This window comes from Saprolegnia parasitica (assembly GCF_000151545.1).
Source record: "Saprolegnia parasitica CBS 223.65 unplaced genomic scaffold supercont2.37, whole genome shotgun sequence".
Taxonomy (NCBI): Eukaryota; Oomycota; class Saprolegniomycetes; order Saprolegniales; family Saprolegniaceae; genus Saprolegnia; species Saprolegnia parasitica.
Genome location: NW_012156431.1, coordinates 294,699 through 319,408, shown reverse-complemented (window position 1 = coordinate 319,408; position 24,710 = coordinate 294,699). Strand labels below are relative to the sequence as shown.

Below are 24,710 nucleotides of genomic sequence, written 5' to 3'. Positions count from 1 at the left end.
GATATTAAGAGGTGAGGGAAAGCAACGATTCGACGACGACATGCGAGGACTAGGGACGCGGCCGCTTCCCACGCATCGGCGACTCGGCGGGCATCATGTTGAGGGACTTTTGTCGCTTGAGCGGACTCCCGAGCGCGGCGGCCATGTCCGTATCCGGTGCGACGAGCACCTCGAGCTTTTCAATGCGCTTCTTGAGCTTGAAGTTCTCGTCGGTCGCCGCGCGGAGTTCGGCCTGGAGGCGGTTGACGTCCTCCTTCATCTTGGCGTGGTGCTGGATCTTCTGCTTCGCATTGTGGTGGCCCACGAGCTTGTCTTTCTCGTCGTTGAGTGCGTCGAGGCGCGCGTGGAGCTCGGCCATGTCCTCCAGCAGGCGCTCGTTCTCGCGCTTGGCTTGGTTCATCGCATACTCGTTCTCGATCGCCTTGAGCATGAGCGACTCGTTCTTGTACTTCCAGTGCTTGCGGTCGGCGGCGAGCTTGGCTGTGTCCTCGCGCAGCTTGTCCTTAAGCGCCGCAAGGCCGCTCGCCGAGCTCGCCTCGGCCTCCTTCTTGAGCGCCGCGACCTCGGCCAAAAGCGGCGGCACCTTGGCCTCCGCGGCCGACAACGACTCCTCGAGCGCCTCGATCTGGGCCGTGAACTCGTCCTTGTCGAGCTGCAGCGTCGACCGCAACACCTCATTGTATGTGGTGGCGTCCGCCACCTTGGCCGTGAGCGCCGTGACGTCGGCCACCAGCGCCTCCTCCCGCGCACTCCACTGCGTCTTGAGCGCGCTCTTCTCGTCGTGCGACTGCTGCAGGAGGTCGTTGACAACAATGGTTTCGCCTTGCGCGTCTTCCAGCGCACTTGTCACGGCCGCGAGGTCCGCTTCTTTCGCCGCCATGGCGGAGACTGTCGCTGCCAGCGTCGCCTGTGCCGTCGCGAGGTCCTTCTCGACCGCCGCCCGCGCCTCGCTCATCGTTTCGAGCTCAAACTCGAGCCGTTCGACGTTGCCAAGGACCTCTTGCAGCGCATCTTCCTTGGCGTCAAGGTCACTGCGAGCGCCCTCGAGCGATGCCTCAAGCGCCGCCATGGCACCCCGGTGCTCTTTCTCCAGCGCCGCCTGCTCGGTTGCGGCCGTCTCTAGCTGCGCCTCCAACGTCGCGCGGTCCGCGGCGGCTGTCGTCGTCGTCGTCGCCAACGCCGTTTCCAGCGACGCCTTGGACGTCTCCAGGTCACGCACCTGCGTCTGCAGCGCCGCCAGAGACGTCTCGAGGGTCGTCTTCTCCGTCGTCATAGCGTTGTACGAAGCCTCGAGCGCCGCGTAGAGCTTGGCGGCTTCCGACGCTTCGTACTGGAGGCGCTCAACCGTGCCGAGCGCCGCTTGGAGCTTGTCTTCTTGCACGTCACTGGCCTCGCGGGTTTCCGTGAGCTTGGCCTCAAACGCGGCCGCGTCCGAGGCGCGTGCGGCCGAGAGCTCGGCCAAGGCCGCCTCCAGTGCCAGCTTGTCGCCTTGCAGTGCATTCCTTCGCTGACTTTTGCGTCCAGCATCGCCTGCAGCATTGTCACTTGCGCCGCCTTGTCGGTTTGCTCCGCGACAAGGTTCGCTTCGACCGCGTCGTGGGCGATGGTTGCTTGCGCGAGCTCGTGCGTGAGCCGCTCGACGTCCCCGATGGTCGCCTGCAGCGTGTCGTCCTTGGCCTCGAGCTCGTCGCGTAGCGTGGCGACGGTGGTGTCGGCGTCGGCCGCTTGCTGCTGCCACTCTTTTAGGGCTGCCTCGACGTCGGCCTTGGCAGCTTCGAGCGCGGCCACTTGGGCCGAGAGATCCGCAAGCCCGTCGTTGGCCGAGGCGAGCTTGGTGTGGAGATCGTTGATAGCCGATGTCATGGCCGCGACTTCAGTTTCGCGGCGCGTGAGCTCGGCGGCCAGCGCATCCGCACTCGCGGCCACGTGGGTGTCGTGGACGGCCTTGGTCTCGGTCAATTCAAACGTGAGCTGCTCGACCGTGCCGAGCGTCGCTTGGTACGCGTCTTCCTTTGCTTCCAACGCCTCGATACTCGCGGTCGCGGTCGCCTCGAGGTCCGTCTTGATCCGCAGCAGCTCCTCAATGCGCGCCGTGAGTTCCAGCACTTGGGTCTCAAACGAGGCCGTCGCATTATCGCTCGCGGCCGCGTGTGCTTGCAGCGACGCTTCCAAGGACGCCACGGTCGCCTGCAGCGTAGTCTCGCGCGCAAACGCCGCTTGCACCTTCTCGTGCATGTCGAGCGACTCTTCCGAGAACGTTCGGACCTGCGCCGTGAGGTCACGAATGTTGCCTTCGGCGGTCGCGATTTGGGCCGCCCAGTGGGCCTCCCGCTCGGCCCATTGCGCCGCTTGCGCCTCGGCGCCGCTCATTTGCTGGCGCATCGTCGCCATCGCGTACTCGCACGCCAAAGTTTGCTGCTGGAGGGTGTGGATCGCGTCGTCGTGCGCGCGTTGTTGCGCCGACGCCGCCGCCTCCCGGCTCGTGCGTTCGGCCATGTGGACTTCTTGGAGGACGCGGATTTGGTGCTCGAAGTCCGAGAGCAAGTCGTGCTGGAGGGCGAGCTTCATCTCGTGGCTGCGCACCTTCTCGCGGAGCATGAGCGTCTCGAGCGTGTTCTTTGCAAGCTCGTCTTCGGCGAGGCTCTGCAGTGCCTGCGCCTGGGCCACCTTGGCCTCCCACTCGAGACTCGGACGATCGGCGTCCATTTGCTCGTCGAGAACGATGGCGCTGCCACCGATGCGGGCTTGGAGCGCGTGCTTGTCCTTGATGACGAGCGAGAGCTGCTTGGCGACTTCGAAATGCATGTGTTGGAGCCGCGTGACGTCGTCGGCGCTCTGCGACGGCGATGCCGCCTCTTCCTGGAGGTCCATGTAGAGCCGCTCGATCTCGTCGTACTTGAGGCGCCACTCGATCGCGTCGACACTCGGGTTGTACTCGAGCTCTTGCTGAATGCGCTCAATGTGCTCGAGGTTCGTCTCCTTGTCCGCCTTGAGTTTGAGAAGGAAGCGCAGATGCAGGCTCTTGCGTTTAAGCTGCGCGCAGAGCTCGCGGTAGTGCGACTCGCGCAATTGAAGCACTTCCAGCGACCGCTTCTGACTTGAGTGTTCGTCGACAATGTTGGAGAGCGTGTTTTCGAGCTCCCGGAAGCGGGCGTCGACGGCCGGGTCGCAGTCCGATGGCAGTGGGTTGTCGTTGAGCTCCGAGAACGGATTGTAGAGCGGTGGTAGCGACGACGACGACGAGGCTCCGTGCTCGTGGTGCGTGTTGTTGGAGCCATGGTCGCCGGCTTGCTGCAGCTGGAGCCGGAGACGCTTGATCTCTTCTTGGAGTAGAAAGATGTTGCCACTTGTGTCTTCGTTGATGAACGCGTTGTTCTTGATCATCTTGGCACGCTGCGCAAACTTCAACGTCGAGTGCGTCTCACTCATGCAGTCCTCGGCCGGACTGATGGCGGCGATCATGAACGTTTTGGAGTTGCCGCCGAGCGAGTCTTTGAGGAGGTACGTCAGCTTCGAGTCACGGTAGTGCACTATGCAATGGATAAGGGTATAATGGTACAAGTATTGGAAAAAAAACACGAAAAAACGCGAAAAAACGCGAAAAGGAAGCACGATACAACTGTGGAAAACCCACAAAAACACGAAACAACAGTGGAAAAACGGTACCATGTCGGGTCTTGCCAACGGCTTGCTCGGAGAGCGCCATGATGACGTTGCCGAGCGCGGAGAGCGACTTGTTGATGTTGCCTGCCTCTTTGAGCCGGTCGCCCGCAGCCTCCGTGCTCTTCTGGCGCTCCGAGCCGGCCAAGTCGACGAGGTTGAAGCGGGCTTGACGCTTCTTGATGAGGCCGGACGCGGTTGTTTCCTTCGAGTGGATCTGTAAGATGAAGACGCTGTGGCTGCGCGAGCTCTCGCGGTTCATGCTCGTGTGGCCGACGTGGCGGTTCTGCGTCCCGATCGTCATGAGCTCGGTCGCCTGCTGCGCGTTCTCGACGATCGCCTCTTTGAGGCCTTCGACAAAGACACCTTTGACGTGGTTCTCGCGCAAATTCAGGCCGGCCTCGGACGTCGAGCCGTCGAGCAAGTCGAAGACGCGCTCGTTGTAGATCTCGAGAAACGAGCAAATGTACTTGTACTCGATCGTGGACGTGGCCTCAAACTCGGAGCTCGCGTCGCGCACGTCGCGCTTCTCAAAGAGGTACTCGAGCACGCGTGGCACGAGGCCCTTGTTGACGTTCGGCCGCCCGCTGCGCTGGTCTTCTTCGCCCAGCATCGTAAACGTCTTGCCGCTGCCCGTTTGGCCATAGGCGAAGATCGTGCCATTGTAGCCTTCGAGGCAGGCGGTCGTGATCGGGCGGCCAATGACGTCAAAGACCTGCTCCTGCGTGCTGCGCTCGCCAAAGACGCGGTCAAAGTAGAAGTTGCGGGGCGCCTCCTTCTTGGCCGTACACGAGGCCAGCACGAGGCTCTGGCCCTCGACGGCGTCGGCGCTCACGCAGCGCCGGGCCGCGCCGCCCATCATCTCGCGCGAGTTGGGCGGCCGGACGCGGCAAAAGACTTGGACGTTCTCGGCCATGCCCGACTTGGATTCTGCCCCTGCCGCCTAGGTTTTGCATCTTGATGTTTGTATGGGATACAAAACGCAAGAGACGACGCGTTTGAAATTTCAATTCCGATTCCGCCAATCGCGCTGGTTGGATCTTTTCCGGATGATGCCGGATACCGCTGCCGAGCAGGCTAATCGCACGCAACTTTGGCGCCACGTGCATCGACCAAAGACCCATGGCTGCAGACAGCGCCATGCGCGCTTTGCATTGCGATACACAGAGTGCTGTGCATTCATTCATATGAACCGCTCTGTCTGTGCAGAGAACTCTGGCGGCCTACCCGAAGCGGAACGGCACCTTTGCTCGGCGCTTCCAGATCTGAACCCATCTACGGGTGCTCAAGGTCGTCATTGCATGCATGCAGCCTCCGTGGGCGGTGTTGTGCCGATGCTACACCAGCGTGCGGATTGCAGGCGCTTGATCGCGCGTTCTTGGAATGTTGGAATGGACAACATTGACTAGAAAGCGATAGTAGAGCAAGTGCACTGTGCCACTGTGGACCACAAGTACGCTTCACGTGGGCCTAGCATTAGGGTGAGACGAAGAAGAGGGTGCGATATCGCAGTACTTATTACTAGTGCCGAGTGCCCATCGCGTCTCGCATCTCGCTGATGGGCTGGCGCGTGGGCGGGAGTAAAGTTGCGTGCGATTAGTCGGCGGATTTCCCTCGCATTTTCTTCTATTTCAGCCAATCACCGCGGACGGTTCTTCGTTCAACTGCGTATTCTGCGGTCAGCCACCATGCGCCTCCAGGACCTTGACGGCCTCGGGCCCGTGCTCCCGCGCATGGACGCCGCCCATCTCGCCCGCGCACAGAAGCTTCTCGATGTCATCATGGCCTCCGTCGCCCAGCAAGAGCACATGCACCAGACGCAGCAAGCGCCGGACGATGACGCCAAGGCGCCGGCCCCCAACGACATGTGGGTCATGGCCTCGCTCTTCGCCATCTTGAGTGGCATCGAGCTGGAGCGCGAGCGCGACCGTGAGAACGGCGGGCCTGACCTCGCGCCCGCAAGTATCACGCTGCGCGATCTCCTCAGCGCGTGCCACGTCGGCCTCAGCGCGTTCCTGACGAGCTTTACGGGCCTCTTTAACATGCTCATCCTGGACCTAAGCCCGGATCTGCTCACGCGCGCAAACGTGCTCAAGGAGCGCTTGACGATCGCGTCCATCTTGTTTACAAAGTACGACCAGCTCTGGTCGGCCTTCGTCTCGACGGAGCCAGGTAGCCCACGGAAAGCGCACCTCTTCAAGGCCGGGTGGCTGCTCTTCCTCATTGCTCGATCCCGTCTCCACATGTCGAACGCGGGCCTCGGCGACCTCTACTACCTTCTTCTCGCTGTCTTGCAGCTCGTCATCTCCAAGGTCCATGTGCGCAGCGTCGAGGCCGAGATTGCGGCCGCCCTGAGCTCGCTGGGCAGTCCCCACGCGCAGTCGCCACACACGATACTTGAAAAGCTGTGTGCCAAGCCACATGTCAACCGCATTGACGTCGAGCGCGCCATGGCCAAGCTCGAGAAGGAGATGCAAGGCCTCGAAGACGCCGGCGTCCTCGCGTCGACAGCCACCGAGACGTACAGCTCCATCTTTAGCGATGCGCTCCTTCCCGGCAACGTCGCCAAGCTCGAGACCCACTACCACACGACGTATGTCCTGCGCGTCTACGACCTCGACGAGTCGATCTTTGCCGATCACGAGCTCAAGCAGTCGCTCATCGGGCCGCCACCGCCCCAACGCGAGCCCACACCCGCGCCATTTGCGCCATCAAGTCAGAACTCGTCTTCGTTTGAACAAGCGTGGCAGTGGCAAGGCCAAGTGCCACCGACCAAGGCGCCCGGGTCAGCAACCAAGTCCCCAAGCGTGCTTCTCCCGAAGCGGTCGCCAAGCGTGCTGCAGACACCCGTGACGGCCGCTGTCGAGACCAACAACTGGATCCGCCACACGCTATCGTCGCTGCCTGCGCACCCGTCCGAGAAGCTACTGACGTACTTTGGCGGGTGCGTGCAAGCGCCAACCGCCAAAGACATGGTTCTCTCGCTCATTCACGAGCTCTCGACCAAGGTCGGCACGCTGCACCGTCCGTCGACGCGGCTCCTCTTGCCGTTGGGCGCCACCCAGCCGCCGCCGTCGCAGGTCCAAGGCAGTCTCGGCAAGACCAAGACGATGGGCGTCGGGCTCTACTACCGCGTGCTCGAGTCGCTTCTCGACGCCGAAGCCGACCGACTGCACACGAGTGACTTTTCGTCGCTGCTCACGAACGCAGCGTTCCACAAGGCGCTGTTTGCGTGCAGCATGGAGGTCGTGCTCAAGGCGCACAGTCTCGTGACGCTGGCGTTCCCGCACATTCTCGGAACGTGCGACGTCTCGGCCTTTGACTTTGGCAAAATCCTCGAGAGCTTTGTGAAGCGCGCGCCGTCGCTGCCGAGCGAACTCAAGCGGCACATGCGGGACCTCGAGCAAACCGTGCTCGACTCGCTCGTGTGGCAGAGTCGCTCGGGCTTGTACGCGCTGCTGGCGGCCGACGAGGCGACGCCGGCGCGCTTCTGCATGCTGCAGCTTTTCTTTCGTAAAGTGCTCGCGCTCGCGGCCAACCGCATCTACGCGCTCGGCCAGCACCTTCAGCTCGACGCGACGTACTTGAATCAGATCTGGACGAGCGTGAAGGAGTGCATCTCGAACCACGCCGAGCTCCTCCGCGATCGCCATGTGGACCATGTGATTCTCTGCAGCTTCTACGGCGTGTGCAAGGTCAACCACGTCGTGCCCGAGGTCACGTTCAAGCGCGTGCTCGAGGCGTACAAGCGCACGTATCCCGCGTCGGCGAAAGCCGCGATCGTCCGCGAGATTCCGCTCGACAAGCCGTCAATCAAAGGCGACGTGATCAAGTTTTACAACCGGTGCTACATCCCGACCCTCAAGGCCTTCCTGCTGCAGTTTCAGCTGCACGATCGCCAAGAAGCGGCGGCCAACGCCGTGACGCCCTTTGTCCAGCACCTCCCGCACGTCGGCGTCTCGGACAATGAGGTGATTGCCGAGGCCGCGACCGCCGCCGTCGAGCGATTGCTCCACACGCACGGCAGCGTCCAGCGGCCGCCCGCCCCGAAAGTCGAGATCCAGTCGCTCGCGGAGATCCAGTCGCTGCCCCGGCCGTCGCAGCGGTCGTCGCCCAAGCGCGTGCTCAGTAGCAACGTGTACATATCGCCGTTGCGGCAGATCCGCCAGCCGCGCACCGCGCTCACACCGCGCACCCACGCACTGTACGCGTTTGGAGAAAGCCCGGCGCGGGTACTTGACGGAGATGCGGATCACATGGAGGTTGACGCACGTTTATACGATGTAGGATCTTGCGCTTATCAACCGCGCTGTCAACACCAAGGGCGTTCGGCTAACGCTGCCGACGCTGCACGATGCGATCCCCGAAGACAAGTCGGTGGACGACGACAACGACGACAACGACGACAACGACGACGAGACGGAGAGCGCTGTCTCGACACCAAAGCGACGCCGATACACATAGTCCCGATCGATTAAGTACACCCTATCTATACTCTTTCCGTCCACTCGCGTGTTGGAAACGAAATACTGAAAAGTTGAAAGATTGAATCTAAAGCCAGAAACCGGGTCGCCACCACTTGATAGGAACATCACTCGCACAGCCATGGTGTATGGTGTATGGTACTTCACTCACATCGTATAGCGTTGGATACTGCAGCTCTGCGCACGTACAAATATCATTTTATCAATGTATCAGTCGATTGAAGCGCCTTGTGCCAAGAGGACATGGACGACGTCGCCGTCGGCGAGTTCGCTGCGCAAGAAGCACAGTGCCATTTCGCACGACACATGTGTGGGGCTGTGGATGCCACTAGCATGGCGATGTATCAAGTCGATACTTCTTGCCGTTTGCACCTCCTCCAAACAAACAGTAGAGTGTAGTAGCAGCAGCGTGCTTGATAAGTGCTCGGTATATAGATATGCTGCACTGGCCACTGTCGTCGTTGCACGAGCGAGGTGTTCGAACGCCTAGTGCACTCTCACATTCACCTCGTACCAGCAACACGAAGCAGAAGTGCCATGGACATGCCGATGCTATTCTGCGACTCGACCAATGCTACGAATGCGCGTTGGCCCGAGACCGAGTCCTCCTCACGATCAACCCTGCGGTGGTGGGCGGCGTCGCCATGGACGACGTGATGGACCAGCCCATGCACGAGATCGGAAACGTGCCAGCGTACCACGTGCCCTTGCGCCGCGACGTTGTCTGGGCCGACCCAACCATTCCCATCAACCTCGACGGTCTTCTCGCGCTCGCAATCGCGTGAACGTTGCCGTCCTTCTCGCTTCGTTGTCGGAACTCTGTATCTTGTCTTGTTTCTATAAAGAAAAAATCCAAAATGTGTCCAAAAGCAGCTGCCATCCGTCTTTCGACGCACCATCGTCGTCGCGTTCGATGCTCGGTTCATTTGTGGATTTCACCGCATGACAGCAGTCGCCGTCTTGACGGTGCCCGAGCTTTTCGCGCAGATCGTGTCGTACCAAGCAGGCCTTCTCGCGAGTCTGCACGACTACGTTGCTGCCTGGCACGCCACCGTGTTCCGTACGCTACCACGGATCGTCTATGACGTGGCGCGCTCCGAGCGGCGCTGTCTGCTGCACCACGCGATTGCCACTGCAAAGTCAACGCACTTGATCCGCGCCATCATCGACTGGCGGCCCTTTTGGCTCTCGGGCCTCGCCATCGATGTTGCAGCGGCCGCCGGTCAGCTCGAGCTACTGCAGTACTTCCACAACGAGCACCCAACACTCATAGGCTCGTTCCGAGCGCTTGACCGGGCGGCTGGCCACGGCCACGGTAGTGTCGTCCGCTTCTTGCATCAGTTTCGCTCGGAAGGCGCTTCAGTCGCCGCGATGGACGATGCCGCCGGCAACGGGCACCTCGACGTCGTACGCTTTCTACATGCGCATCGTGGAGAGGGCTGCACGACGGCCGCCATCGACCGTGCTGCCGCCGCAGGCCATTTGCACGTCGTGCAGTTTCTTCTTCGGCACCGAAGCGAAGGGTTCACGGCCTCGGCGGTCGCAAGCGCACGGGGCCATGACGGCATCGCGTGTGTTTTGGCTCGGTATCAGTACAGCCACCACCGGCACTAAGATATAGTCGACATGTAAACAATAATTGCAATTGCGAAACTTTGCCATGTCAATTATGGATTGCGTGCCACGAGCGGACCAATTCGAGCCACGGAAGCATTCGAATACGCCAATCTACGCCAGCATCGCCTCTCTCTCGACGTGTGCCAACCCGTCTACCCCGACAATGGCATCAAGTACGAGCGTCTGCAGGGTCTTCACTGACGCATCGCCCCACGCCTTGGCATCAGCGCCTCCGTGTGGATCGGGTGGCGCTTCGTAACCTTCGACAAATGACCGCGCGCCGTTACAGTGGCGTTTTCACAGCACGCGGGATCCGATGCGGTGGCTTCTGGTCGCTCTCTGGGCCGTGACGGGCGTAAGTCAGCAATGCACGCCATCGGCGCAACTGACTAAAGCCCCAGGTGCCCTCCGCGACCGGTCGCCGCAGGTCGGCAGCTACAACCCTGGCGTCGACTGCCACTGGCAGATCACGACTGCCAAGCCCAACACAATCATCGCGCTCACGTTCACACTCCTAAACCTCGAAGCGGATTACGGCGGCAACAATGACGTCGTGCTTGTCAACCTCGGCCGCAACGCGCCGCGACCCCTCGGCTGGTCGCTCTACACCCGCCCGTTGGATCTCTCGGGGGGCGATGCCGTCGGGACCTTTGAGTATGCAACGAGTCCGCTCTCCAAGGACACGTGCGTCGCGAACCAACAGGGCTCGTTTGACCCGACGCGGTGCGACCTCACGTACGGTTCGCTGCTCACCGACTCGTCACGCAGTGCGTCATGGTATTATTTTACCGGCAGCTACGACGACACCGTCGGCGGTGCCGTCTCGACCATGCAGTCGACGGCACGGGACATCTACGTCATCTACCGGTCCTTCATTAAGCCGGACGGCGTCGTCCCCGACGACTCGGCCGTCTACGGCATGGCCGCCACCTACGAGTTCGGTACCTACTTGCGTCTCGGTGACATAAGGGCCAACGTTTCGAGTAGCGAGTACGTTTTGCAGCGGTCCTAGCGTCCTCTCGCCGCAGCTTTCGGTCGCCGACGGTGCGAACGCAACGACGGCGCAGACCTTTCGTGACAACATGCTCGGACAAAACCAACCCAACATGAGCTGCTCGTGGCTGCTGCAGCCGACGCGATTTGACCCAACATCGGGCACTCGCGTGCTCTTTGACTCGATTTGGATATCGTTTAGCGCGTTTCAGCTCCGGTAGTCACCATGTACGTGGATGCACTCGGAGTTATCTTGGATGGTAACGCATTATGCTGCGGCTAACGGTAGTTACGACGGCGCATCGGCCAACGCGACGGTCGTGGCCAGGTTCTCGGGTGGGCACCCGCCACCCTCCGGGTACTTTCTCCAAAACGGTCAAGGCGTCCTGTTCCTCACTTATGCCTCCCTCGATGGCCCCGCCGCCGCCGGGTTCGCCGTATCGTGGCAAGCTGGTACGGTAGCACCACCGGTATGATCCTCCTGACGCCATATCGCTCGTAGCCTACTGCCCAAATGCGTGCTCGGGTAGTCACGGTCGTTGCCTCAACGGCGAGTGCGTCTGCGTTCACGGCTGGTCGGGGCCGGCGTGCGACATCCCCCAAGGGTGGCTCTGTGCAGGGACACACTATAATGCAAGTGACGGATGCGATTGCGGCTGCGGCCTCTATGGTATTGTTTGTCGTTCAAAATTCAAAGGTTATACAGTGGTAGACCCTGACTGCGGCGCGCTTCCGTCGGCAGTCATGACGTGCAAGCACAGCCCGAGTCTCGATAGCTCAGCGTTCGACCCGCTCCAAGGCCGTGTCTACAACGGCGACTGCGTCTACTGCCCCCTCCCTCCTGTCGTTCCCCGTGGGTCGCTCATGCCCATTTTTCCAGAGCTAACTTGGTGGACTAGAACAAACGCCACAACCCGATCTCAACTGGAACGTCACGGACGGTTCGATCGTCCAGTCGTGTCCGCTTGTACATCAGTGCGGTCAAGGCTCGCAGTGCGATGCGTACGGTGCTTGTGTGCGCGTTGGCAGTGCCTCGAGTGACGTCATCATGACCAAGCAGTGCCTCTCGTCCAGCGACTGTCCAGCGTCGACAGTTTGTGGAGCGAACCAGAGATGCCGAGCGCCCGACGACTTTGCCCTTTTGTTTTCGGATGCGTCGCTGGTCGCAAAGTGCAATGCCCTCCTCGGCCTGAACTCGACGTCCGGCCTTACGATTGAAATGACACTTCGGATCGCGGTCCGCAACGCGACCGACGTTCTCTTGAGCTACCCGGGGCTCTCGGTGGCGCAGTCGTCGGCACTCACGTTTACGATTGGCACCTCGGTGTGGCCAACAACAATCAGTGTTGATGACGGACGCTGGTACTCGGTCGCATGGACATGGAATGCGGCCTCGGGCGCCACAACACTCTACGCCTACAATGCCACGACCAATACTACCGCCGTCGTGGCGTCGAGCACTGTATCAACCATCGGTGTTTCGCTTGTGCCAGCGCTGCCGCTCGACATCGGTGGTTTTACCGGCGCGCTGGCGTTCCTACGGCTTTGGAACACGGTGCAGGGACCATCAACGCTGTTTCAGTCGTCCAGAATGACGACGAGCCATCTCGTTGCCGAATATAGGTGCGTCGGGCATCGCTTGCAGTGGCGGCATCATCTTTGCGTCTTAGATTCCTCGATGGCAGCGCCCGGGATCTCTCATTGCATCGAAATGATCTGAGCCTTGCGGCAGCCGGCAGCAATACGTTATCTCCGTCCACCACCCATAGCTTTGGCTTCAACGTCAGCACATCTGGTACATTTCTCCACCATACAAGACGATCCCACCCATTCACTGGCGTAGAAGTCAACCCGTGCTTGGCGTCCCCCGTGGACCTCACAGCCGACACGTTTGCTGTCAACAATGTGCTTTACGTCAGCGGAATCGTCAACGTTAGTACGTGGCATCTGGGGTTTTACAACCAGGCGGGGGCACCCACGCTCGAGGTATCGCCCGCAGACGCCTCCACTGTCGACGTTGCGGTCGACAGCGTCGTTACCACGAGTGTTATTGTCGCCGATGCCCTTAGCGCCACCAAAGCGCTCAGTGTGCGGTTCCAACGCACCGGCGTCTCGTCCGTGGTCGTCTGCTTCTTTGATGTCACGTGCGTCACCGTAACAACGTCGGGTGTCGTGACGTCGTTTGAGAGCTCCCTGCCACACGCGATACAGATCTGCATCACTCGCGCTGGTAGCTGCTCTTGATGCGGACAACGTTCTAATCAAATGTCGTAGCGAGTCTTGCCGCGCTCGCACCGATCGTGTCGGTGCCTACTTCGACGATCAACGGCAGCCAATGCAGCTTTCCAATGACTTATACGCAGCGCAACTGCGGCCGCTTTCGGAACTACATGGCATCCAATGGCTATGGCGACACCATGTGTCAACAAAACACGCAGACTTATGCAAATTCGCAGCTGGAGATGGCTGTACAACCGTGTCAGTGCACCGACATGCCGCCGTGGCTCGTCTCGTCGGCTGTGAAATCCATCGACTCGGCGACCGGGCTAGCCACAATGCTCATCACGTACACGTACATCAAAACCAAGGTCGTTGCCGACGCCACCACGGTCCCGTGTGGCAACAATTGCTACATCTACGAGCCGGTGGCGGGTCATTGGCGGCGTCGCCTTGCGGCTGCTTCCTCCGTATCGTCGTCATCCGGCAGCTCGTCCTCCTCGGCTTCGGGTAGTAGCGCGTCGGGGCTCGGTCCTCCCAACGGTCCTCCCAACGGCCCACCGACAGCGTCCCTACCGGCGTTTGCACACGGCACGGACGCCAAGCGGTACCAAGCCACGCGTCTCTTCACCATCAAGCGGTACCAAGCTACGCGTCTCTTCACCATCGACCGCCACGGCTGCAACGTGGTCTCCGCGTCGGCGCCAGGGGTCTCGGCTCCAGCGCAGTGCGTTGTCACGGGTCCCGACGCCAGTGCCGTCCAAGACACCATCTCAGCCTTCTCATGCCAGACGACGGGGGCGTCGACGGCAGATCCTGCGACGGCGCAGCCGTGGTGCCTCGTCAACGGAGCCCCCGAGGTGTGCTTGAGCAGCGCCGATTCGTGTGGTCTCTTCAAGGGCAATGTCACGTTAACGAACGCGTCGGGCACGATTCGAGACGGCTACACAACATCCATCACGGCCGGCGTCCGTCTCTGCCGGTTTACGATTGCACCGGCGATTGCGCCCGTCTTGGCACCGTACACGCTTCTCGTCCTCACGCTCCAGCAGCTGCAACTCTCGCCGAACGATCACGTACATCGTCTTTCGTCATCGAACGTTTTGTGCTGATGCCTGCAGTAGTTTTCCGTTCAGGGCAGACTCACCGAGACAAGTCTACCGAGCCGATTGGCAGCCATGTATGTTGTTTCTACAACCTCTGTTAATGAGCTGAATCTCTCTCATGTCTAGTGACTTGCCATCCCTCGTGCTCAACACGACAACCGTTCTCATTCAGTACACGGGCGCCGGCGATAAATCAGGGACGTCCTTTGACGGGTTCGTGCTTGAGTACAGTACAGCGCTGGCGTTCCCTGAAGTGGGCACTCGTCATTTCTGTCAAGACGCTGCGACGACACTGCCTCTGGACCCGACAACCAATGCGGTCGTATTTCCAACGTACAACTTGACCTACAGTCGGCTTGCACCGGCGCGCACCTCGTGCCTCTACACATTCACGTCCAGCGCAGTGTCGATTTCATCGCTCTGGTTACGGTTTCTCGACCTCAATCTGACGTCCGTCGGCGACCGTATCGAGCTCTACGACGGCAACACCACGTCACCGACAAGCCTTATCGCCAACATCACGGCGTCATCCTACTCGGTTCACAACTATGCCATCAAAATGAACGGCGGAAGCGACTACATTGCGTCGACCGATCCACTTCCTACCCTGCCGACAACCGTCGTTTTCTGGTTGAACGTCCCGTCGTCGACCAAAGCCGACTGCTCCGTCGCCGCCAACTGCGTCAATGTCAAGCCTAAGAAAATGAAGATCCTCGGCACCGACAAGGGAATGCATGCGTATGTGACGGTGCAGCTCGCGCCCGACACGGGGTATCTCTCGCTCGTCGTCAGCGACGCCGAGTTCACCCTCACGACAAGTGTCCTTCATGATACGTGGCTTCACGTGGCGCTTGTCTACCAAGCGACGGAAAACGATGTCTTTGCTTATATCGACGGCCAGCGCCAAAGTGTGACTCGAGCCGGCAGTGTCAACACGTCGCTACTCGCGGTGCCCGCACAATTGTTTGTCGGCGGACATGCCACGCTGCCTGATGCCACACATATTTCGTTTGCTGGGCAACTCCAGCAACTGCGCCTCTACGACGAGGCCAAGTCGGCCGTCGAGATCGCTCAGATGCAAACGGCAGCCTGCGATACGGCAGACGCCTCACTTCTGCTTTGCTACGAGTGGAGCGTGTACAACGCGACCAGAGTACGTTCACATTACGGCTTTGGCATCGATGTACGTACATTGGTGTAGGTGCTGGACAGTAGCCGCTACGGCATCCACGGCGCCTTACGAGGTGGTGTCTACGTGACGCCCCCGAGCCTCGCTCTTCGATTGTCTTTACGACATTTCGGGCGTCGACGCGCCACTTGTCACTCTTGTACCATGTGCCGTCGTCGACGAACGCTTCGTCGATCTTTCGTGTTGTTGTCACTGGCCACGGGTGCCCGGCGGCGTGTCAGCATGGATCGTGTGCATTTGGCACCTGCCAATGTGACCCGGGGTACGCAGGCCCAAGCTGCACCGAGAAGTTGTCGCCCTGCGACGCCGAGGCGCTACTGCCCGGTCGGCAAGGCACCCTTGAATTTCCACCCGATGCGTACATGCTGCGCACCAACTTTGTACCACCGGAACCACCGATCGGGTACCCGCCGGTGCAATGTCTCTGGCAACTGCAAAAGTCAAATGCGCTCATCGTCCTCCAGTTCGAGGACCTCTCGGACCTCGAAGCGACCGATACAGTGGCCATTTATGACGGCGCCGCCACCGACCATGTCTACCACGACGCTAGTACCACCGTCGGGCTCTCGGCAGCGACCGCGATCGACCGAGCACTCTTTTTCCAGCGCACGTACGGCGTCGCGTACTCGGTGCCGATCTTTCAGTCGTCGGCGACAGCAACGTCGGCGACGGTGGCGCTCGCGCGAGCCAACTCGCCTCTCTACGACGTGGTGACCTACCGCCGTGGGCTTGCCTGCGCCGACGCCACAAGCGTCGGGCTCACTGCCGCGCTCGCCAAGTCGCTCATCGAAGCCTACTGGTGGACGACGTCCGATGATGCGTATACGACTGACGCGTCCGTCGTGCAGCTCTACTTTAACGACTATGACGCGGACACGGCCAACGTCACGGCCGAGTTTGTGACCTACGACGTGGACTGGACGACAGTGGTGTGGGCACCGTATCCGTCGGTGTTTCATTTTTCCCGCCGGACTCAGCCATACTTTGTGTGTCGAGATGGCGCCGACGTCGGTCTGAACACGACGCTCCTCTCGTCGGCGTGGCCCAGTCGTCTGACCAAGCCCGACTTGCTCACGGGCATTACGTATGCTGCACTGGCAACGCCGGTCCTTTCGTATACCGGGGCATGGACCCTTGCCCCCAACAGCGTTCTCAGCGGACTCGTGCGCGTTGACTTTACGAGCGCATTGGCTTCGATCGAGGCCTCGAGTACGTTTACGCTCATCATCAATGCAACGGTCGTGCTCTCGAGTGGTCCGCAATATCTCCTCTCGCAAGAAAACGGCAAGGCCGGGTCGCTCTTTCTTCAGATCTCTGGTGTCACCAAGGGCATGGGGCAGTGGATTCTCGGTGCGTACGACACCAATCACGCCGCTACCGTGAGTCCTGCGTCCTTCTCTGGTGACACGATGCACCTCGCCGTCACGTTCCATCACGGTGTCATCGCCTACTACGTCAACGGGCTCCGTTACAGCACGCTCGACACCAGCGCTGCGTATGAAAACTGCTTGAACCAGCAGTGGGATCAATACCTCCTCACTGGCAACTGGGTCGAATGCAATGTCTATGGCATCACGGGCTACAACGACGCGAGCCGCCTCGTTCTTGGCGGTCGTCTCGTCAAGGGCAGTCCCAGCCAGACGTGGCAAGGCACCATTTACTCTGTCCAGCTCTATGATACCGTCTTGCCAGACGCGGTAATTGCGGCGGCGTACGCCGGCAACAGTGTGCTGTCCGCATTTGAGCCCGCGGACGCGGTCGTCAACACCGTCACGTCGCCGACGGCGGCAACGATGAGCACGATGGAAGTCCTCTCTGCGTCCGTCGGCGAGTACGCAGTGCGCTCGGTGGTCACACGTCAGTGGTCGCTCCGGCGTCTCGGGTGCGCGACACCGCCGACAACGATCTTCAATGCGACCGCCATCACCCACGCACTCGACCTCGCGGCGCAAACCCATCTTCTCGTAAACGCATTTGATGCGACGTCCATGGTGGTCTCGTGGGTCGCGCCCAACGCGTCGTTCTTACAAGCGACGCTGGTGCGCAGTCGAACGTACAACTTTGGTCTCTCCGACACGATGGTGCTTGGTCTCTTGTTGCGCTACAGCCAACAAGCCGAGGCCGTCGCCTACGTCATCACAAACCTCTGGGTCAATAGCGTCTCCAGCTCGGCCGCGACCGTCTCGTTTGAGATGCGGGACGCGTCCATGACCACCGTGGCAGCGACATCCGACTTGGCGCGCGTCAACGGGACATGGCGGCCACCGAGCAGCGTTCAGCGCCTCGTGCCACCTGTGTTTGCATCGGTGCCGTTTCCGCGATGTTCCAATAGCAATCAGAGCATCATCGTCTCGAGCGGTGTGCTCACGGACGGCCAAGCCACCGAAACGACTGCGGTGCTACCCGACACGCAGTGTCAGTGGAACCTGCAAGCACCCGCGAACGACCGCATCACGATCCATTTCTCACTCCTCCACGTGATCTGCGCCGAGGGGACACTGAGTCTTATCGAGCCGGGACGGCCGCCGGTGGCCCTCTGTGGTCGCCACCCACCCTTCAGCACCACCGTCGGACCAAACGTGATTCTGAGCTACCGGGTCGGTCCGCTGCCGCCGCAGCAGACATCGTTGCAGTCGACGGGGTTTTACGCCACGTACACGTTTCGCAGTCACTCGGCGAGTCCAAACAAGACGGATGCGCTGGTCGCCTATGGTCCTTGGCAAGTTCAGGCGCTTGGACTGGGTAACGCGCAGTGCCAGCTCGACAGTAGCAATGAAAGTGTCAACAATCCGTGGCAAGTGGTCGAGTCGTCACTTACAACATCGATGAACACCATGTGCTACAGCAGCGTCGCCATGCCAGCTGACAACGCGTGGGTCGTCGACGCCTACAACGCGTCGAACCCTGGGTCCACCGATTGCAGTGCGTGGACACCCATGGCTAGCGTACCGTGGACAGCAACGAGCCTCACAACTGTCAACAGCACCGCGCACTACTCTAGTCCAGCGACAAAAGCGTCCCCACCTGCCCTTCGCGTGACGCCCGGTATGATCAACAGCTTGTACAAAGCTTCCGGTAGCCGTGCCCAGATTGGATTTGCTTCGGCACTCGGCGGGCGCGGGCGGTTCCGCATCAACTACCTGATGCCGCGGCAATACTACGTCGCGCCCAGTAGCTACGCATCGGGCGACGGCGCAAGCGGCCTCGGTACCCGCGAGTCGCCGTTCACAAGTTCCTTTGCCGACTTGTTTGAGAACGTTCTGAGCGACGGCGACATGCTCACGCTCTTTCCCGGGCGGTATGAAGGCGCCGGGTACTGTGACCTCACGTTTCCAACGAGCATTTATGTCACGTCACTGAGTGGCGCTGCCTGGACCCTTGTCGCGTGCCAAGGAAGCTCCCGCGGTTGGCTCCTCACCCACGCGAAAGGCCTGTCCGTGATCCGCGGTCTCTCGTTTACGAGCTGCGCGGTACAATTTAAAACGATCGCACACGGAGGTACTCATTGCGACTAGACGACGGCGTCGCCGCTGCGGGGCGTGGCCTTGTTCATTGGCGGGAACGCACTCATTGAAAACTGTCGCTTCTATGGCAACCAATTCTCGGGGCAAGGCACGGTGGCGGTCGTTGCGCCCAGTGTCACGACCCTACGCGGGTGTACCTTTGACAGCAACGCTGCAACCGCCGGTGCTGCCGTGGCTGTGCTTTCGGCCACCGCCATCCTCGACAACTGCACGATTCATGCCAACAATGCCACCCTTAGTGGTGCCGTCTTTGTCTCAACGTACGCAACGTCGTCGGCAACGCTCTTCAATCCATCAACCGTCACCATCTCGGCCTGTACTTTTACGCGCAACGTTGGCAGCAGCGTGCCTGAAACCGCGCTGACTGTCAACCAAGCCAGTGTCGCCACGATCGTCAACAGCATCTTCCGTAGCAACCTTGGTGGCGCGATGGGCTTCGACGGTGCATACGTCACAATCAACAATTCAGAGGTCACGGCCAACGCCGGCTCGGGCGTTCGCGCCATCAATACGCAACTAAATGTCTCAAGAACCGTGTTTATCAACAACACGGGCGCTGACAAGGGCGGTGGTCTCCGCGCCGAGACGTCGACCGTGCTCAGCGTCCTCAATACGTTTGCCGGCAACGCTGCCGTCGTCGCTGGCGGCGGCGTCTATCTTCTCAGCTCGGCGTTTGCGGACGCGAGGAGCGTCTATGAAAGCAACACCGTGAGCCTAACTGCATCGACAACCACCAGAGGTCTTGGTGGTGCGCTCTACGCGCTCAACTGCTTCGATGCGACGCTGCAGCCGCTGCTTGTGATTTCCAATTGCACGTTTCGAGCGAATCAAGCGTCGTTTGGTGGTGCTGGTGCGTCGTTCAATTCTGTGTTTACCTCCTTTCCGAACCCTCTGTAGTGTTCTTGGTGCAGTCATATACACTACTTCAACGCAATGTGTTTCGATTGAACGCGGCGACCAAATACGGGGGTGCCCTCATGGTGACGGCGACGTTCGCCCAAGGCGCCGAATTCGTCGTCGTTCTCGAGCGCAACCTCTACGAGTCGAACGCCGGTCAGTACGGCGGCAGTGTCTTCGTCTCGTCGTCCGACCATGTCTTGATATCCGACGACGTGTTTGCTTACGGCCGCTCAAGCAAGGCGGTGGCGCCATCGCACTCACAGCCGCCACGATGATTGTTGTCGAGAACGGAACGTTCCTCGCCGATGTCAGTGGTACGGACGGCGGTGCGATTTATGCCGACTCCAATTCGGCCGTCGCCATCTCCGACTCGCAGTTTGCATCGTGTGTCGCCTACCGTCACGGCGGCAGCATCTACGTCACATCGAGCACCGTTGTCATTGATAACGTCACCATGACCAACGTACGATGACGACGTCACATGACTTCTCTATCGCGAATGTAACGAGCTGTGATAGAGCACGGCATTCCAGTACGGTGGCGGGCTCGTGCTGCAGTCGCAGAGCACAACGATTCATTTGACCAATGTCAATATCACCGCCTCGTCGGCGACGAAAGGCGGTGCTATCTACCTCATCGACTGCACCTTCCAGGCCGGCGACATTGTCAACGTCTTGATTGCCAACACGACGGCGAGTACGATGGGCGGCGCCATGTACCTCGTGCTCGTTACCATGACTGTTGACTACCTACACACGGAGGCCACGACGTCCAGTAGCGGTGGCATGATGGCGCTCGAAGATTCCATCGTCGTCGTAACCAACGCCAACGTCACGAATGCTGTCGCAGCCAAGAACGGGGGCGCTTTCTACTGCATCATCTCGAGCCTCGTGCTTCAGGCGTCGACGGTCAGTCACCACACGGCGGGTGCCAATGGTGGCGCGATCTACGGCTTTTCAAGCATATTGACACTACAAGACTCGCACCTCGTCCGAAACACGGCGGCCGGCGGTGGCGCCGTCGCGGTCGCCTCGTCGACCGTCAGCACGCTCCGCGTGCATCTCGCCTACAATCGTGCCATCACAGGCGGCGCCTTCAGTGCCGACCTCTCGGACATCACGCTGGATACGTCCGTGCTGCATGGCAACACCGCATCGGGTCTCGGAGGCGCACTTGTCATCTCGTTCAATTCGCTCACGGTGTTGTACTCGGTGCTGCGTGGAAATGTGGCGGCCATCGGCGGGGCCATTGCCATCTCGGATCTTGCAACCTTCACGCTGCACTCGAGCGTCTTTCAAAACAACTCGGTTTTTCTCACGCCCGGTGGCGTTGCTCAAGGCGGCGCGATCAGCATCGCAACGATCTCGAACGCGTCGTTTATGACCAACTGCACCTTTCTCGAGAACCGTGCCGGAGGCGCCACCGGTGGCGCGGTCTATGCTTCCATGGGCACTACGTCGACACCGCCGAGCATCCACATCACTGCGTCCGTCTTTGTCAATAGCAGCAGCGGCTACGGCGGTGCCCTCTACCTCGAAAACGCACCCTGCGTCTTCTCCAACTCGCGTTGGAGCAACAACGATGCAAGAACCGGTGGCGGCGGTGGCATCTACTGGACCGGTGTCGAGCCACTGGGGTTGACCACCCAGACGTTTGCCAACAACAGTGCTGTGTATGGCCCTGACGTGGCGTCATTACCGTACGCTCTGCAGCCTCGGTACACGCCCCCAGCGTCGAATGGCATCGTGTACGGGGAAGCGAGTGGGCAAAATTTTGCCGGAGCGTTTGTTGTGCATGTTGTTGTACGTACTGAAATAAGTCCAACGCATGTATATCTGACGCGGTTATTGTGCGTAGGATCAGTATCTGCAGACGGTTGCGACGGACAGCAAGACACAAGTCACGCTCGTGAGTCTGACCACCTCGGCGTTTATTGTCGGAGCGGGCAAGGCCATGGCGGTGCGCGGCATTTGCAATTTCTCCACCTCGGGGGTCCAGTTTACACCAGGTATACGATCGATTCGCTCCGCTAATCGACGACGAGCCGCGCGGTAGGCCTCAACGTGACATTGGCGGTCACTGGTGGCGATCTTGTGCCGCTACACACCGTTGCTGTGCATCTTCGGGGGTGCGTTCGCGGTGAAGTGCTTCCACACGGCGTTGCGCAGTGCGTCAAATGTCCCATGGGGCAGTTTAGCTGGAACGCCAGCGAAAGCGTCTGCCACGCGTGTCCAGTCGGTGCGCTCTGCGGCGGCGGGGACAGCATTCAGGCCACGGATGGCTACTGGCGGTTTCCCAATTCGACTGGCGTCTGCACATCAGGTCGCTACGACGGGTGTCGGCTCAATGAGTGCCTGGCGTCTGCGTGCAACGGGCTTCTCCTTGGCAACGACTTGGCGTCGGTCGTTGTGGACACGGGCGTCAACGGTACCATGGGTCTCCTCCTCCCTTCCAATAGCTCGGGCTACGGTCCCAACGATACGCTGTACGTCCAAGGCGCCACATACACGGTGGTGGCGTCATCCAGTGTGTCTTCGTCGTCAAGTGAGCTCCAGCTACTCGTTACGGGGAGTACACCACTGCCCAATACAGGTGATCTCACTTGTTTGCTTGAAAATTATAGGATGATGATGATGTAGGTGCCGTGGCCATCTACAAGGTGCAGCCAGAGACGTGCAAGCGGGGCTTTACCGGCCATCTCTGTTTTCAATGTGCCCACGGCTACACGCGCAGTGGCAAGACCGAGTGCGTCGAGTGCCCGAGCGACTATACTCTGACGGTCTTGGTGCTGATTGGTGGCATCGTTGCGTGCATCGTCTACGCCGTCGTGCTTATTCAAATGACCATCAACAAGTCGCGCACCAAGGCCGACTTGTTCTCGATCATCACCAAGATCTTTACCTCCTACATGCAGCTCGTAAGCCTGGCCGGGTCGTTTGACTTGCAGTGGCCCGCGGTCGTTTCGTCCATGTTCAACACGCAGAGCGCCATGTCCAACCCTGCCGACAAGCTCATCTCGATCAACTGCCTCATGAACCACTACAAGACGCCGTCGTCGGCTTCGTCGTCCGCAGGCCTCTCGTCGTACCACGAACAGCTCATCTTGTACCTTTGCTTGCCGCTGCTCTGTGTCGTCATTCCGATTGTGTACTGGAAGCTCAAGTTTCGCTTTACTCGGCAGCGCATCCAGCGGAAAGCGTGGCCACCGCTACTGCAAGCGACGCTCGGTCGCGGTACGGGGGCCGACGTACTCGTTCTCGACGCTGAAATTGAAGATATTTTGCGCGCCGTCGGCGAAGACCCGACCGACATTGTCCTTTTGGGCACACGCTCAATAGGAAAGCTCGTTGACGGACCACAACCGCTCAGTACCGTCAAGGCCGCGTATCTCGACGCCGTGCGCAGCGAGATCCACGACAAGTCGGTGCTCTCGATCATCGTGCTCATGTTCCTCATCCACCCGGGCGTCACGAAGCAGATCTTCCAGCTCTTTTCCTGCTCTGAGCTCGGCATGGACGAGCATGGCGTCGCCATGGCGTTTCTGGACGCCGACCTCGACATCCCGTGCTACGATGCAAGCCACTTCAAGTGGATGCTAGGCGTCGGTCTACCAAGCGTTTTGTGCATTACGTTTGGCATCCCCGGCTTTGCCTATGGCGTCCTTCGTGCACGTCGGGCGACGCTGGACGACCCGCGCACGCAACTGCAATTTGGATTTCTCTACGATGGGTCTGTCGCATGTGACGGTTTCATGTCGACGAGGACTCATGATGACATGTCTTTTCCTAGGTACAAGCTGGCGCACTACTACTGGGAAATCTGGTCTCTTTATCGGTCTCTTTAGTATATACCTCATTTTGGGACGGTAGGATCATGATGCGCAAGGTGCTTGTGAGCATGGTCTCGGTCTTTCTCAAGTCGTGGGGCACGGGGCCGCAGTCGCTCGGCGCGACGGGCCTGATTTTCGTGGCGTTGTACATCCACATGGAGGCGACGCCGTACGAGCTCGATGTGGTCAACAACCTCGAACAAACGTCGCTGCTCACGTGTCTCTTCACCATGTACTTTGGCCTCTACCTCTTCCAGCCCCAGCTTACGGGTGGCACACGGGTCGCCATCGGGGTATTCGTCTCTCATTTTGGATCGGTACCGACGTCGGGTTCTGTAGACTGCCATTGTCGTTGCCAACAGCGTCTTTATGGTCAAATTTGCACGACTCATGCTCCTCGAGCTCAAGAAGAAGGCACTCGACGGCCTCGCCAAAGTCGCTCAAAACAAACGTGTGAGTGTCGTGCTGCAAAAGTTTCGCCGGACTTCGTCGGTCGACGCCAACGCGGTCGTGACACCCTCCGATGTGCATTTACAAGACGGCAGCAAGAACAGCGATAATGATGACGACGACGAGGATATAAGCCGCGACGAGAGGGACCGTGTGGAAGCACGTAATGCTACATAGAATCGGAAACGCTTATGTCGAATTAACCTTCGAGTGCCTCTTCCTTGTCCAAGATCGCTTCCGCGAGCTTCATGAGGTACTGCAGCTGCACCGTGAGGCGCTTGGAGGTCTCGAGGTCATGCGATCCGTCAAAAGCCGAAGTGATCTGCACGACGCACGCCTCAATGTCAGTCGCATTGGCTTTCTTGAGCGGTTCCAGCTCGTCGAGGGACGTGCACTCGTCGACTTGCTCGCTACGTTCAGAGACAAGGTAGAGGTAGAGGACAATAGCAAAGGCCTACCGGGCTTCCATAATGTGCATCAGGATCGCTGGGTCCATGAGCGTCGTGTTGTCGCCGAGGGCGTCAATGCCATGGAGATGCAGCTAGTACAGGAAGGACCATAAGGATCACGATGCAAGACTGGGAAGAGGTCTTACCAGGTAGTTGGCGCGGGTCGTCGGCGCTTTGAGCATGTTGTACGCCGTGTTGATCACGGCCGAGTTGACGACCGAGAGCTCCTTCTCCGTCTATGGAGGCGTGAGTGCGTACACTAGTTCATTCGATTACCAATATGCCATGTGCA

The 24,710-nt window shown here is 59.9% G+C and overlaps 6 protein-coding genes across 6 annotated transcripts; 4 read left to right on the top strand and 2 right to left on the bottom strand.

Annotated features, from left to right (window-relative positions):
- Window positions 1–49: 49 nt before the first annotated feature.
- On the bottom strand, window positions 50–4,576 carry SPRG_08427 (hypothetical protein; the record flags this gene model as incomplete). Its single annotated transcript, XM_012347661.1, has 3 exons — window positions 50–1,480; window positions 1,513–3,530; window positions 3,667–4,576. The coding sequence occupies 3 exons, from the start codon at window positions 4,574–4,576 to the stop codon at window positions 50–52; spliced, it is 4,359 nt and encodes a 1,452-aa protein (XP_012203051.1).
- Window positions 4,577–5,348: 772 nt separating this feature from the next.
- On the top strand, window positions 5,349–8,166 carry SPRG_08426 (hypothetical protein; the record flags this gene model as incomplete). Its single annotated transcript, XM_012347660.1, has 2 exons — window positions 5,349–7,892; window positions 7,948–8,166. The coding sequence occupies 2 exons, from the start codon at window positions 5,349–5,351 to the stop codon at window positions 8,122–8,124; spliced, it is 2,721 nt and encodes a 906-aa protein (XP_012203050.1). The 3' UTR covers window positions 8,125–8,166.
- Window positions 8,167–9,082: 916 nt separating this feature from the next.
- On the top strand, window positions 9,083–9,804 carry SPRG_08425 (hypothetical protein). The gene has a single exon (XM_012347659.1). It carries the CDS (start codon window positions 9,087–9,089, stop codon window positions 9,756–9,758), a length of 672 nt encoding a protein of 223 aa, XP_012203049.1. The 5' UTR covers window positions 9,083–9,086; the 3' UTR covers window positions 9,759–9,804.
- Window positions 9,805–10,077: 273 nt separating this feature from the next.
- SPRG_08424 (hypothetical protein) lies at window positions 10,078–19,687 on the top strand (the record flags this gene model as incomplete). The annotated part of the gene is made up of 14 exons (XM_012347658.1): window positions 10,078–10,702; window positions 10,749–10,971; window positions 11,044–11,207; window positions 11,257–11,367; window positions 11,467–11,607; window positions 11,654–12,377; window positions 12,425–12,549; window positions 12,598–12,984; window positions 13,029–14,047; window positions 14,096–14,151; window positions 14,204–15,230; window positions 15,279–15,321; window positions 15,537–18,736; window positions 18,782–19,687. 14 exons carry the CDS (start codon window positions 10,078–10,080, stop codon window positions 19,685–19,687), a joined length of 8,751 nt encoding a protein of 2,916 aa, XP_012203048.1.
- A 185-nt stretch (window positions 19,688–19,872) lies between these two features.
- On the top strand, window positions 19,873–24,198 carry SPRG_08423 (hypothetical protein). Its single transcript, XM_012347657.1, has 8 exons — window positions 19,873–20,153; window positions 20,209–21,492; window positions 21,548–21,698; window positions 21,746–22,282; window positions 22,330–23,419; window positions 23,480–23,512; window positions 23,560–23,812; window positions 23,859–24,198. Exons 1-8 carry the CDS (start codon window positions 19,962–19,964, stop codon window positions 24,144–24,146), a joined length of 3,828 nt encoding a protein of 1,275 aa, XP_012203047.1. The 5' UTR covers window positions 19,873–19,961; the 3' UTR covers window positions 24,147–24,198.
- On the bottom strand, window positions 24,148–24,656 carry SPRG_08422 (hypothetical protein). Its single transcript, XM_012347656.1, has 3 exons — window positions 24,565–24,656; window positions 24,428–24,510; window positions 24,148–24,379 (listed from the first exon to the last, which is right to left on the bottom strand). Exons 1-3 carry the CDS (start codon window positions 24,598–24,600, stop codon window positions 24,169–24,171), a joined length of 330 nt encoding a protein of 109 aa, XP_012203046.1. The 5' UTR covers window positions 24,601–24,656; the 3' UTR covers window positions 24,148–24,168.
- Window positions 24,657–24,710: the final 54 nt, after the last annotated feature.